Source organism: Oncorhynchus mykiss, chromosome 31 (assembly GCF_013265735.2).
Source record: "Oncorhynchus mykiss isolate Arlee chromosome 31, USDA_OmykA_1.1, whole genome shotgun sequence".
In the NCBI taxonomy this organism is placed as follows: domain Eukaryota; kingdom Metazoa; phylum Chordata; class Actinopteri; order Salmoniformes; family Salmonidae; genus Oncorhynchus; species Oncorhynchus mykiss.
The window spans coordinates 30,172,330-30,187,961 of record NC_050571.1 but is presented as its reverse complement, the minus strand read 5'-3'; the positions used below and the strand labels follow the sequence as shown (position 1 = coordinate 30,187,961).

At 43.8% G+C, this 15,632-nt stretch overlaps 1 protein-coding gene across 1 annotated transcript in view; it reads right to left on the bottom strand.

Annotated features, from left to right (window-relative positions):
- LOC100136647 (vascular endothelial growth factor receptor kdr-like) overlaps positions 1-15,632 on the bottom strand; it is a 90,164-nt gene that overhangs the window by 17,727 nt on the left and 56,805 nt on the right. The window contains exons 23-28 of the mRNA XM_021583881.2: positions 15,205-15,327; positions 14,572-14,683; positions 12,284-12,383; positions 4,425-4,530; positions 1,626-1,747; positions 446-524 (exon numbers count right to left, since the gene is read on the bottom strand). Of these exons, the coding sequence (XP_021439556.2) occupies positions 446-524; positions 1,626-1,747; positions 4,425-4,530; positions 12,284-12,383; positions 14,572-14,683; positions 15,205-15,327 (642 nt within the window). The remainder of the gene's footprint in view (positions 1-445; positions 525-1,625; positions 1,748-4,424; positions 4,531-12,283; positions 12,384-14,571; positions 14,684-15,204; positions 15,328-15,632) is intronic.

Sequence of the window (15,632 nt, the reverse complement as noted above, 5' to 3'; positions counted from 1 at the left end):
GACTCTTCCCACAACCTAATGAAACATTCTGGAAACTTTTAAAGAACAGATAAAATGTGTTCTGGGAACATTCTTGCAACATCAGGCGAATGTTTTATACATCATTGTATAATCATTTTTGTGTTATGAGAACATCTACCGCAACCTAACGAATGTTCTGGGAACTTTCACAGAACCAATTTTGGTTTACTGGGAAAACATTAACACTCGCAGCGGTCTAAGGCACTGCATATCAGTACTAAAGGTGTCATTACAGACCCTGGATTGATTCCAACATTCTTGGAATGTTTTTGGGATGTTATCATGCTAATGTTAGAAACAACCCTAACTAGAACTTCATGGTAAACTTAGCTAATGTTCTGGGAATGTTCCCAGTTTGCTGGGAGGTTTGGGTCACTTGGTGTTCATCGTGTGAGAGTGGGATAGGGGTGATGGGTTAATTCACCTCATGGTTGTCGTTAGAACCGTTCTCCATGGTAACCTCATCAAAGGTCTTCACACTTGCTGGACGGATCTTAATGTTCCTGAAAGGAAAAATTTTCCAAAGTCAGATCCTAATGTAGGAAAAATGTCCCAGCCAGAGAAATCCAAGATTATACAGGCGCCAAAAAGCATAGAAAAAACACAATAATCGGGAACATAATCAATTCAGTCAACAATTACATAGTGTCGGGGGAATTGATCTTTAAAAATAAACCCTATTTTCTTGGCTTTCCAACACAGAGAGAGAATCAAATAACTGCTTAATTCAGCTTAAGGGATAACTGACATTAAAGCATTTTAATACATTCTCAATAAACCCACTCGTAAGACCTATGAAAATACGAGGGTTTAACAAATATTATTTTAAGTGGACATAAATCCTGGTGCAGGATCTGTGGTTTGGGAGGAAAATCTTCGAAGGGGCCACAATGCTTTGGGCTCCCTCACCATCAGACTGCCAGGGTATATAGTTCTCATCCCAATCTTTATCAGGTCTTTCATTGTCCTCAAGCAGATCTACTTGCACTTCTTTAAGAGTAAGTACACGACCGGCCAAGCAAAGCATATGTAAAGAAAATGGAGTGTGCTTTGAACAATGTACTGAATAAAGAGTGGGGAAAATATTGGTTGTTATCTTAACACTCAGTTCAGTTAAAATAACACAGCTTTAAAGATAAATTAAAGTTACCATTAAGCCAAGATGCCCATGGAGATATTACATTTCACTGTTTAAATTTCTCTATTAAATGGTATATAATGAACATAGACTTACGGCAGAATTATTCAAATAAGCGCTCTTCAATATGTATATCGCTGAAGCGTTACAGATTGCGTGATAGAAATTTTGAGATAATTTCCCATTGAGCCGACTTATGCAGGGTTTCCCGCGAATGCAGTCTCTGCTAAGGCCTTTAAATTTCAATCACGCTGTAATGCTGAACTTCCACAATGCAGATTGAATACAGCCCTAAATTGCAATACAATCAATGTGAGAACCTTATTCAATACTGTTGTGAGCCACAGGTGTGAGTGTGATCTTGTGTGTTAGGTTGAGGGTAATATCTCTGTTAGGTTGAGGGTAATATAGCTAGCTGGGTAATGTAGTGTACTGACTGGCCAGCCTACAGACTCATCCTTCTTACCAGGTGCTCCCTGAGTCGCGGTAAGAGAGTGGCCTGGTGTTGGTCTCCTCTGACAGGGCCGTGTTGGAGGGGTCTCCCTCCTTAGACAGCAGGGCTGCTATAGGGATGTAATGCTTTCCCTCCTGAATGGACAGAAAGAGGAGAGAACACAACATGTCAGACCAGAGGCCTAGCTTGCAGCTATCATAGACCAGAGGCATAGCTAGCAGCTATCATAGACCATAGGCCTAGCTAGCAGCTATCATAGACCAGAGGCCTAGCTAGCAGCTATCATAGACCAGAGGCCTAGCTAGCAGCTATCATAGACCATAGGCCTAGCTAGCAGCTATCATAGATCAGAGGCCTAGCTAGCAGCTATCATGGACCATAGGCCTAGCTAACAGCTATCATAGACCAGAGGCCTAGATAACTGCTATCATAGACTAAAGGCCTAGCCAACTGCTATCATAGACGAGAGGCCTAGCTAGCAGTTATCATAGACCAAAGGCCTAGCTAACTGCTATCATAGACGAGAGGCCTAGCTAGCAGCTATCATAGACCAGAGGCCTAGCTAACTGCTATCATAGCATGACGGAAAGCACAGGTGTGTGATTAGCGTGTGAAGCTTAGGGAGATTTGAGCTTGATACTGTTCGTATGCTTCACAAAAATCCATCCAGGACTAGCAGGGAATGTTGCCAAAGAAACCAAGGTCATGCCTAATAAATCCAATGTGGAATGTCTGAGGAAGGGGTGATGATGCTGGTGGAGACAACATCGCTGACTGGCCTGTAAAGGAATTAGTCTGTATGTAACAGACCTATATTAATGAAAGGGTTTGAAATCCTCCCTGTTCAGCTCTTTTCTGTACTGTCAGGATGGGGTCCCATGAGGTTGGTTTTCAGCGAGAGTGATCTGTAATGTTATAAAGTGTTTTAATTCTGTGGTTTTATTCTGATGGGAGGTCTGGCCTGCTATCATCTCTTTACTATCCCCACCACTGTCTGGTCTCATTTTAGTCCTGTCTGTGTGTGTCTGAGTTAATGAACTATCTGGACCTGGGCCCAGTTGCATAAAACATTTGAAGTGTTACCTAAGGGAATTGTTTAATGACGTTGCATAGAGCCCCTCAAATATTTCCTTAGGTAAGGGCATACTTAAGGGGTTTTACGGTAGTTTCAAGGCATGTATGGCAGAAAGAGTACCTGGTTACCATGGATACGGCCTGAAATCGCATGTATTTTGTGAGATGGCAAAATAGTACTTCTACAATCAAGACAGGATAACCAAATTGATTCAGAAGATAATAAAGCATGTTTCTTGTAGGGATTTCTTCTCTCAACTTGTTTCTATTACTTTCTACCACGTCAAGCGGATTTACAGAGAAGCTAGCTGTCTAAGCAGCTACTATAGCTCTGGAGCCATGGGTAGTGTACCTTCCATTGTTTAGGTAAGTAGCTAACTGTTAGCTAACTAGCTAGCTGGTTGATGTTTTCCTTTTGAAACCAGGGCAGAGGAAAGCAAGATTCACCTCCATACTGAATGAAGCACCCTTAACCTTTTCACTTCATTTAGGGGGAAATGCACCTTACAATGTTTTGTGCAACTGACTTAAAGTTAAGGAAACTTTAAGTTAAAATGAAAGCTCACTTAGGGTGTTTTATGCAACCGGGCCCTGTGCTTTACGTCTGGGAGAGAGGTGAAACTGGGAGCGTGGCTTTAACTGCCTGTTCAGGGGCAGAACGACAGATTTGTACCATGTCAGCTCGGGGGTTTGAACTTGCAACCTTCACGGTTACTAGTCAAACGCTCTAACCACTAGGCTACCCTGCAGCCCCACATTTAGATGTGTTCAATCTGGTCATCTTTCAGCTGGTGGTTTGGGCTGGTGATGAGGAGTGATGGTAATGTGAACGCGGATTTAATCAGTGTCAGATCACATCTGTAATCCTCCAGACCTTTGAGGACGATCTGTCATTGTTTACGATAAAAAGTGATCCTCCTCATTCCCTGCTGGGTTTGGGATGTTTCCATTGTCATAAATGGTTCTCAAGTTCTCCAATGTCAAATCCTCCCCAAATGTACAGCCTCCCTCCCACATATACTACTGCTGCACTAAATTGACCACATTGTGAATACCTTAATACAGAGCTTATGATATTGCGTAATATTAGTATTACTGTTGTTTTTCCTACAGTTTTGAAGTGCGGTTCCTCTTACGCGCCAGCTACTTTTTCAAAGGGAGCCGAGGGGGGGTGTTGAGTGTGACTTCCCCTCCAAGTTCCCGTGAGCACCCCCCTGGGCCAGACCCCTTCGCATCATCTACAGTCTACTGCTTTACACAGAGGAGCCTGAATAGTTGCAATTTGTGTGAGTCACCATCCAGAACCAGGGACTAATTTCATTGTTAAAAGTGGTTTTGTAAGGACAATGTGGCTCAAGTACTTCACTGGGTTTTAGCTTAAGTGGTTTTGAGCTATTTGCCTAAACTTGACTTACTTAAACCCTTTTACTTCGTGAGGAGCATACGTCCTCCACAAATGTTCTCCTCCACACTGTTTTGGCTCTTGCCTCAGCTACAGACATTTACTGGTCAGTAGAAAAACAGTACGTCACACAAGCCTTAAGCACTTAGATGAAACAAGGCCCTATCCACAACTCTACTGACCTCTGATCTCCAGGTCACCTTGAACCTGGTCTTCATCATGTGGCACACCTTAACCCTTCATGGGTTCAACCACCTTCACCTAGTCACTAATTTCAGATTAGTGGTACCCTCATGGGTGGAAGGAATGATAGAACAATGCCATGGGGATCTTACCTGCTGTACGCTGGCCTGTAGCAGGTCTCCTAGTCTCTCCACCAGTTCAGTGAAGGTTGGCCGGTCTCCTGGCTCAGCCTGCCAGCAGTCCAACATGGTCTGGTATCTGAGGGAAAATACACATCATGTCATTATGCTGGCTTGCAAATGCACATTAATAACAAAGACACAGTGTGTAGCTATACTGTTGAGCTAAACTCAAATAAATGATGGTAATAACATGATAATCGCAAGTATTCACATCCATTTGGGTTGCTAGGCTTGCTTCGCTCTGCAGTGCCTTGAGAAATGTAACCATAAGGCAAACAATACTCAATCTTTTACAATCAGGAGTGTTTTGACATTCATAGAAACCCAATGCTCTCCTCCTCCACCAGACTGTGTGTGTGGACGCTGACTGACACGAGAGATGACCTGTAGAGAGATGACCTGTAGAGAGATGACCTGTAGCTGGCATTCACTCAAATCAACTGTCATCTACAATACTCATATACCAAATATTCCATTTTCCAACGGTCATCTGGTCTCTGGGGCTGTATTTCATTCCCTAGGTCTCGGTGTGAACATTAGGAACCCCCGCCCCTCAGCTCTTTGACGAGCTGTCAGCGTCTCTGCCCATGTGGGAAGACTCAGGGCCGTGATGTGCTGTGTTTTCACTGCAGCAGTGGCCTGTAATAATGGCCGACTCGGACGTGGAGGAATTCAGAGACGGAGCGCCGGCCGCTGCTGCTGTTTAAATCAAACCCCATAGCCAGCGTGGTGAACGAGCTCGGCCGGGGTGTTGATGAATCCCTAGCTCGCTTCACACTATGGAGCGCGGCCCCCAAACGCAGAGGCCCTTACGTAAACACAGCCAGGTGCCCATTAGCTCCATTATGTTCCTCTGATTGGCACCAGATTGAGTCAATTTGAGTTTGGAGAAAATTACAGTAAAAAGCAGATGGTCCATTACGCCCTCGATCCTCCCCCATACCCTCGCCTTTTGCCCTCTCCATCTGTGTTTGTATTCAGGACACCTAGACCTTGGCTTGGCGAGACGTCTCCTCTCCCCTCTGTGCGGTGGAGATTGGCTGGAGGAAGCGGCTGGGCTGTGATTCCCATGTTCATGAGTGTCCTTGGCCAGGTGGAGGGACTCGTAACATCCTCAGTGACAGGATGGAAGCCCAGAGTAGACCACCATGGCCCACATGGCCAACAAATCAAGAGAAGGGGATGTAGACAGCATTGTGGACAGCACAATTTCAACCCTGCTTCCTGTCTGCTTCGTAATGGGAAAAAATTGGTTCCACCCCTCTTCTGTCTCTTTAGGGAATACGCTGGCGTGGGGGGCCATTGTGGTGGTACGAATTCCAAAGTCCACTTCTCTCTTCCCTGCAGGAAAGCTGTGGGACGTTGGGAGGTGGACATCCGTTTTTCTTGATTCCTGCGTCTTGAGGAGTGTCTTCCACATTCTGATGAGGATGCATCAGATCGGAGTGCCGTTAGGCTGATGGAGGAAGTGGACCTTTCAATCTTCTAAACGGAGGGACACATTCCTGATGAGCCAGTGCAGCAGCAGCAGGGTAGATTTACCACCCCATATCGCCCGGCCCTACGGCCCCTTTCATCATCCACATAACGGGGGGTTGGGGTCAAGGTCAGGGGCTCTGGATCCCAGGCTCCCACACACATGATCAACATCAGGCCTGGGAGGCTCTGAGGAGAAGTGTGGGAGACAGGGGGGTATTACCCCTGTAGAATAGAGTGCGTACCGCTCCCCTGCTTCCCATTTAAACTGATATCAGCAGGTTGTAGTTCATGGTTCCTTGGCATGAGATTAGCAGAGTGTTATCTGCTCTCTCTATCTTAATTCGGTCAATGGAGCACTTTGCTTTGAACCAGAATTGAAAGGATCTTAGAGAGGAGAACTTGGCACCAGTGGGTCTGACTGGATCTACAGAGCTGCTATTTAGTTCTATTCCCAGTCCCCATGCTCTAAGACTCCAGTCTGGATCATATTTTTGCAGGTCAACTCCAATCACCATCTCCCATGTCTCCGTGATACATCCATTCAACTGGCTGCAGTTGGCACAAGATGTTTAAAACATTCTGGACATCCCGGTGGTAAAAGGTTATAAAACATAAGTACAGGATTGATCCTTTCCAAATGAATAAGACAGAGGGAGTTTAACTCCACCACGCTTTGTCACAAATGAAATCCAAACGCTACGCACAGAGACAAACACACACACACACATAGCAGAACGTGAGATAGATTGAGAGCAGTGCTCAGGATGTGAGAGCGAGGGGTAGGTTGTAAACTCGCAGGGTTGGGTGCGTTACTTTCTAACTGTAATCTGTTACAGTTGCTAGTTACATATTCAAAATTGTAATTAGTAATGTAATTTTTGGATGACAAAAACTCTGTAACATAATCTGATTTCTTTCAGTTACTTTTAGATGACTTTCCCCATAAGAGGCAATATTACCAATTGAAAAACATCTATTGCGGGATACATCAGTGTTAGAGTTTACATAGATGGCCTTAAATGGACGTTGCATGTTACTTTATGGGTTGGTTATGTAGGCTTCTTCTAACCCATTGCTTTCTACTACAGATAATAATATATTAGCTAGGTAATATCTTTACATTCAAATCCAAAGTCTGTCAGATTTACAGTCATTCCAATTAATTTAACACACCTTGATCTTCAAGAATTGGAAATAAAAGAATAAATAACATAATTTGGGGCGTGCTTATATTTAGACTATTTCACACATGTTCAAGTGTGTATTAATGCACGTGTGAATTGGGCATGTGTTTTTTGCATATCACACTCTCCCTGAGACACCCTCGGAGAGTGGGATCACAACCAGGGTCTGGAGCAATTAAGGTTATGTGCCTTGCTCAAAGGCACATAGACCTATTTTCACCTTGTTGTCTTGGGGATTCTAACTAGTCTGACCTTTCGGTTACTGGCCTAACTTTCTAACTGCTAGGATACCTACCACTACCTGGAAATATAGATTAGCCAAATTGTTTTACCGGAGCATAACCCAAAAACGAAAGACTAATTATACTACTCTGTTTATGATTTTGTTGTCATGGAGCGAGTTTTCCCAAACTCAGTCCTGGGGCACCCACTAGGAGCATGCTTTTTTTGGTTACCCTAGCACTACACAGCTGATTCAAATAATCAAAGCTTGATGATGAGTTGGTTCATTCAAATCAGCTGTGTTATGCTAGGGCAAAAAAATAAAATATGCCCCCAGGGGGGCCCAGGACCGAGTTTGGGAAACCCTGTCATGGAGGACTGATTGGGCTCATTGCTTCAAGTTGAAAAATAAATGCTGCTCTCATGAAGTGGCATGCTTTGAGCACTACTGATATCTCAATCATTTGCAGCTGTTGAAATCTATCAAAAGTGTGCGAGTTTGAGCATTTGTCCATTAGGCCTATGGATATTTAAAAAATGATATCAGCAAGAATTAGATTGAGCAATGAAAGCCCCACTCGTGGTCTTCTTAAATGAAACTTGTTGTTGACACTGTGGAGCACAATACCACGGAGGAGTTTAGAAGGGAGGAACTCCTTCAAACTTTAATTCCATAGGCTGGGATCCGCACTATGCAGCTGTTGCAAAAGCACATTTTTAACTGTCTGTCCACTGGTTGCAAAAACAATGATTGATAGGCAGCTTAAACTTCTTGAATTCAACCATTATTGGGTTAAAATACACTTTTGTGAACAGTCATCCACAACAACCACAATTTGCAAGGCGCAAAAAATAGCTAAATGAGAGAGGAGCAGAGTGATCCAGATCTTTGCACTATGTACAGTCGAAGTCAGAAGTTTACATACACTTAGGATGGAGTCATTAAAACTCGTTTTTCAACCACTCCACAAATTTCTTGTTAACAAACTATAGTTTTGTCGGTTTGCAAGTCGGTTAGGACATCTACTTTGTGCATGACACAAGTCATTTTTCCAACAATTGTTTGTTGGAGGTGTACCTGTGGATGTATTTCAAGGCCTACCTTCAAACACAGTGCCTCTTTGCTTGACATCATGGGAAAATCAAAAGAAATCAGCCAAGAAATTGTAGACCTCCACATGTCTGGTTCATTCTTGGGAGCAATTTCCAAATTTCCAATTTACTAGGATTAAATGTCAGGAATTGTGAAAAACTGAGTTCAAATGTATTTGGCTAAGGTGTATACTTCCGACTTCAAGTGTAGATACTATATCAATAATAAGTGATATCTGTATCGGTTACACTCTTTGAAAAAAGGGTTCCAAAAGGGTTCTGCGGCTATCCCCAAAGGAGAAGCCTTTTTGGTTCCAGGTAGAACTCTTTTGGGTCCCATGTTGAACCTTCTGTGGAAAGGCTTCTACATGGAACCCCAAAAGAGTTCTACCTAAAAACCAAAAGGGTCCTACCTGGAACCAAAAGGGGTTCTCCTGTGGGGACAGTCGAAGGACCCTTTTTGGTTGTAGTGAGCATCTTCTTGTTCTAAGAGTGTACACCATTGCTGTCGTCCTTACCTCCAAGCCTTGTATAAAGTGTATGTATAATCTTTGGACGCCGACAGCAGTCAAAAGACATTAGCCAAAAAAAGGCTATTCCTTCTCTTTTCACTCGATCCATCAAACGCATTTTGTGAGTCATCATAAAGGTCTCTGACTTGTGGTCACACTTGCTCAGGCGGAACAAACAAAAATGTTTGTCTTTTTCAATTACGATCTTGTCTCATCGCTGCAACTCCCCAATGGGCTCGGGACAGGTCGAGTCATGCATCCGTGACCGCCAAACCGCGCTCCTTAACACCCGCCCGCTGCACCAATATGTCGGCGGAATCACCGCTCAATTGACGGCCGAAGTCAGCCTGCAGGTTCCCTACCCGCCATAAGGAGTCACTAGAGCATGATGAGCCAAGTAAAGACCCCCCAGAGAGGAGCAGAGTGATCCACTTGTTAACAAACTAGTTTTGGCAAGTCGGTTAGGACATCTACTTTGTGCATGACACAAGTCATTTTTCTAAGAGATTCCTGGTCTTGGCCAGTTGTGACACAGCCTGGGATCGAACCCGGGTCTGTAGTGCGATGCAGTGCCATAGACCACTGTACCACTCGGGAGGCCAATATTTTCCCTTTTCTCAATGTTGATTTGAATGTCATTGAGAAAACAGAAAGGTGTCATAGGTTTCTTTCTGAATTTAAAAGTAATCCTAGAAGTACAGTGCCTTGCGAAAGTATTCGGCCCCCTTGAACTTTGCGACCTTTTGCCACATTTCAGGCTTCAAACATAAAGATATAAAACTGTATTTTTTTGTGAAGAATCAACAACAAGTGGGACACAATCATGAAGTGGAACGACATTTATTGGATATTTCAAACTTTTTTAACAAATCAAAAACTGAAAAATTGGCCGTGCAAAATTATTCAGCCCCTTAAGTTAATACTTTGTAGCGCCACCTTTTGCTGCGATTACAGCTGTAAGTCGCTTGGGGTATGTCTATCAGTTTTGCACATCGAGAGACTGAAATGTTTTCCCATTCCTCCTTGCAAAACAGCTCGAGCTCAGTGAGGTTGGATGGAGAGCATTTGTGAACAGCAGTTTTCAGTTCTTTCCACAGATTCTCGATTGGATTCAGGTCTGGACTTTGACTTGGCCATTCTAACACCTGGATATGTTTATTTTTGAACCATTCCATTGTAGATTGTGCTTTATGTTTTGGATCATTGTCTTGTTGGAAGACAAATCTCCGTCCCAGTCTCAGGTCTTTTGCAGACTCCATCAGGTTTTCTTCCAGAATGGTCCTGTATTTGGCTCCATCCATCTTCCCATCAATTTTAACCATCTTCCCTGTCCCTGCTGAAGAAAAGCAGGCCCAAACCATGATGCTGCCACCACCATGTTTGACAGTGGGGATGGTGTGTTCAGGGTGATGAGCTGTGTTGCTTTTACGCCAAACATAAGGTTTTGCATTGTTGCCAAAAAGTTCAATTTTGGTTTCATCTGACCAGAGCACCTTCTTCCACATGTTTGGTGTGTCTCCCAGGTGGTTTGTGGCAAACTTTAAATGACACTTTTTATGGCTATCTTTAAGAAATGGCTTTCTTGCCACTCTTCCATAAAGGCCAAATTTGTGCAATATACGACTGATTGTTGTCCTATGGACAGAGTCTCCCACCTCAGCTGTAGATCTCTGCAGTTCATCCAGAGTGATCATGGGCCTCTTGGCTGCATCTCTGATCAGTCTTCTCCTTGTATGAGCTGAAAGTTTAGAGGGACGGCCAGGTCTTGGTAGATTTGCAGTGGTCTGATACTCCTTCCATTTCAATATTATCGCTTGCACAGTGCTCCTTGGGATGTTTAAAGCTTGGGAAATATTTTTGTATCCAAATCCGGCTTTAAACTTCTTCACAACAGTATCTCGGACCTGCCTGATGTGTTCCTTGTTCTTCATGATGCTCTCTGCGCTTTTAACGGACCTCTGAGACTATCACAGTGCAGGTGCATTTATACGGAGACTTGATTACACACAGGTGGATTGTATTTATCATCATTAGTCATTTAGGTCAACATTGGATCATTCAGAGATCCTCACTGAACTTCTGGAGAGAGTTTGCTGCACTGAAAGTAAAGGGGCTGAATAATTTTGCACGCCCAATTTTTCAGTTTTTGATTTGTTAAAAAAGTTTGAAATATCCAATAAATGTTGTTCCACTTCATGATTGTGTCCCACTTGTTGTTGATTCTTCACAAAAAAATACAGTTTTATATCTTTATGTTTGAAGCCTGAAATGTGGCAAAAGGTCGCAAAGTTCAAGGGGGCCGAATACTTTCGCAAGGCACTGTAATCATCTAGTTTTTCAAAAGTATCTGTAATCTGATTACAATATTTTTGCTGGTAACGTAACAGATTACAGCTGCAGTTTAAAAAAAAACAGTTACATGTAATCCATTACTCCCCAACCCTGTAAACTCGGACGTGTGCCATAGCCTGGGACAGTGAGTGAGAGAGCCCCAGGACATAGTCCTCCCTGCTGAGAAGCCACCCAGTCACCTCATAAAGGCAACAACAACCCCAGATCCCCCTGTCCAGTGACCTCATAAAGGCAACAACCCCAGCTCCTCCTGTTCAGTCCACCTCTCTGCTAGACTAACAGCACTGAAACCACAGGGGCAGGAGAAACCACCCTAGACTCCCCCAAAGATATTCTGTTTCAGCAGCACCGTCCACATCTGCCCTGCATCTGATCCCCCTTGTGTGGACAAGGGAGGGGAGTCTCCCGACCCTTGCTCTCATTACCCTGTGTCCAGCTACCCCCTGGCCACTCCCCACTCCCACAGTCTTTAATGTGGGGCTCAATTACGACCGCATCGATGTCAGTCCGAAAACGGATCCGCACCTCGCCGCCCACCACACCCCTCGGTTAACTGCCAATCAGCAGCACCTGTCTCCCCTCCACATTCAGAGCTGGATTACCCATGATGCCTATCAAGCCCTGTCACTCATTCAAACGAATGAAGGAGCAGATACAAGGCCTCTTTTCAGCTCCAGTATATCAATATGGGAGGCTTTTCTTTACTGCCCTCTAATGTGTTGCCCTGAGTAAGAGTACCTGGTGGATAATTACCCTCAGGAGAGTTTGGGGGATACGTTGAGAGGACTAGAGGCACGCTTCGGGGTCTTTACAAGTTTCACGAGCCAAGGGAGCTCGATGCATTATGCACTGCCAAGAGGTGAGAGAGCTTTCTGTCACCGGCCACTCTTCAAACTGCAAGTGTATTCCTTTTTTTGCCCTGAGTTAGAGGATGAGATTGGGGTTTGTATGTTAAGTAATGGAGTAACAAAGATCGCTTGATCCTTACATTTCAGAGGAGGAGTATTCCGGAGCTCTCATCCTGGTCCCTTCCTTCAGTCGGCAGCAGAAGTCCTCGTCGATGTGTAAGCCGGGATACGGAGAGGCACCTGGGGGGTAGGGGGGGGATTTATCAGACACTTCAATCTCCCACACAGAGAGGGCCCGGATACTTTACACAGATTAGACAAGAAAGATTCATAAACAGTCAGTTAAGACTTCAACTGATTGACCTTGCACATGGACCATGTCATGACTCTCCTCTCGACAACAATGATATTATACACTGAATAACATCTAGAGACAGCAATATGATTTAATTGGACTATTGGGGCTGAAGTAAGACTCTTTCTAGAATAATTAGAATTTATGCTGGGCTCAGCCGAAACGAAAACAATAATACACGACTAAGCCAACTTGTATCGAATATCCAATCCAGTTGGGGTTTTGGAAAATATTGCCCACGCCATCTAATCCATAAAAATGTCCAGACTTATGAACCAATATTTTCATGTACCCGACTGACATCCCTGACACAATATCAGATAGCATCGAAAGCTCCAGAGCACTATGTCGGTACGATGTACCATCTACTAGTACGCCATGTTATACTCTCTCTTCATCACGTCAACCGAACACACTATGTAAATAGGCAGATTACCACGTAACACATGTTTAACACAGAAACCGAAGTGTAGATGAAGGTTTGGCACCTAAACTAACAAGACGGTGAAATCCCAAAACACAAGACAAAACTCAAGCTGCTAGACTGTGGGTCACGTTGCGATATGCAGGTTCCAGCACCATGGGACTGCAGCAAACTTTTGACCTCTAAACACCTATCTGTATCAGATTGGCAGACTTGAGTGTTTGAAAAAAAATGTGCAGTTGTTTTCGTGTCCTAATTTATCTTTCTGAGACCATGTTAACATCACCCAGATGTGTGAGTGAGTGAGTGGTTCTTTGAAGGTATCAGTGTCTGTGGTTCTGTGTGTGTGTGTGGTTCTGACAGAGAAAGATTACGGGAGAGTGAGAGAGAAAGAAAGAGAGCGAGAAAGAAAGAGAGCTAGAAAGAAAGAAAGAGAGAGAGAGAAAGAAAAAAAGAGAGAGATAGAGCAAGAGAGATAAAGAACGAGTGTGAGAAAGAACGAGTGTTTGAATGCCCGAAAATGATTGGCTTCATGGCAGAGGTTGAAGTGTAGATGCCCAATGAATCCAAAAGCCCTGAATCGATGTACTGTTCTTTCCTTACACTTTTGTCACATTTACTCTGAATGTTGTCCTTGCTACCTATGGTGACATTTGAGCATACAACATGTCATGTGGAGTCTTGCTATAGAACAGCTAGGCCGGGTGTGGTGCACGGTGCATAGACAGTCATGGACCGACATACAATGGCATCTTGAAGGTGGCAGTGGTTTCACAGCAGGGGCAAACATTTACATTGATCGGCTGCTTGGTTACACGGCGTTTGCATTGCCAGCTGGGAAGGCAACGGCCGACTTAAATGGAAGGTATTCTTTCTTTTTAACGGCCCTTTGCCTGTGATAGAATTCACAGTCCAAGTTCACTAATGTTTTTGCAGGAGCAGCATGAAAATAGTTCTCAAGCTGACAATGCACCCCTGTTTGTCCCAGAGGCACAATTACGCAGCAGCAGAAGCCAGCTATAACCCAGTGCATCTGGAGGATCTGCATGGCTGGGGGCACCTTGCCTCGCCTGGCTAGCTGACTGGAGACTAGTCTCCTCGCTGAACCTTGCTGGCTGATGACAGAACGAAACCTCTCCCTCCTTTGGAAGGAATACTGCACGCCGTGTGCAACATTGTAAGATTATGTGTGCAAATAATTATACAGACAATAGTTTTTTTCAAACTATTTTGTGACTATTTGATTTTAAAAAAAACAAATTATAAGCAGCAACATTTGTACTGAGTATCATCAAAAATAGCATCATAAGAATTCTCTGATAGAAATCTATTACAGGTCAGAAAAGATCAGTGTGCACCAAAGCAGTCTATGTTTGCAGTTTCATTAACAATCCTAAAACAGTAGTCCTTGTGGGTGGGGTCCAGCGAAATGAAGGCAGTTATACCATTTTAAAAACATTACAATACATTCACAACAGATTTCACAACTCATTAAGTGTGTTCCCTCAGGCCCCTACTCTACTACCACATATCTACGACACAAAATCCATGTGTACGTGTGTGTATAGTGCGTATGTTATCGTGTGTGTGTATGCATGTGTCTGAGGGACTAGAAGGCATGGTGAGTCATTCCTGGTATGTATATTTACCCAGAGAGAAGATCTCCCACATCAGAACTCCAAAGGACCACACATCGCTCTGAGTGGTGTAGATCTTGTCAAAAATGGCCTCGGGCGCCATCCACTTGAGGGGCAGTCTGGCCTGTGAGGGGAGAGATGGAGATAAGAGACGACAGCTCTTTTAAATCAGTATCTCATCTCACCTGTGTGACTGGCTGTCTCATCAATACCATCAATAACCGACCTGTCACATCTGAGGAGAAGCAGAAGAGCTTGTTGAGTAAAGTAGGGTAAATGCCCTCATGGCATAGTACTACCAAACATCCTCAACAACCAAACGTCCTCTAGTCTATGCAGACAGACACGTTTATTACATTTTCAGACAAAACAGTGAAATCTGCCCAGAATATCTGCCATTTCCCAGATTTCCTGCATTTATTCAATTCCTCTTTTGTTTTTGCCAAGTCGGTAGTAACAGAACACGTGTTCTGGTTCTTTTCCATCAAGCTGAGTGTTTTTGAATGCCGCTCTCTCTCACACAACAGGCGATAATCGACGTCAAGTCGTTGGTGCGTTTCATCACGTGTAATTGACTTATTATGTCAGATGAATAGTAGCACAGCATAGCATTGTAAAAAAGATCAGATTGCTGTTCATACTTACATCTCCTTTGCGAACGTAGTCTGGGTCTTTGTAGATGTCTCTGGCCAGTCCAAAATCGCATATCTTCACAACATTATTCTCAGACAGTAGGATGTTTCTTGCAGCCAGATCACGATGAATACACTAACAAAATAAGAGAAAACATCCAGTTAGATTAGGATTGACATCGATGCATGACTTTACATGAACGTTTGAGTTATGTGGACATATCTCAAGTTACGATTCAGCCTAATGTGATAAAGCATGGCTAGGTCTATTTCCTGACCATGTGACCTGACAGGAAACACTCAATGCCCTGTGCATGTCAGCTAAGACAACCATATGGAACAGTCATCAATTGTATTCGGAATGAGAAGTGTTCCATACCTAGGTTAAAGCCTTCTCTCTAATATTGACAACAATGGGTTCACTAATTAGTACCATCCGCT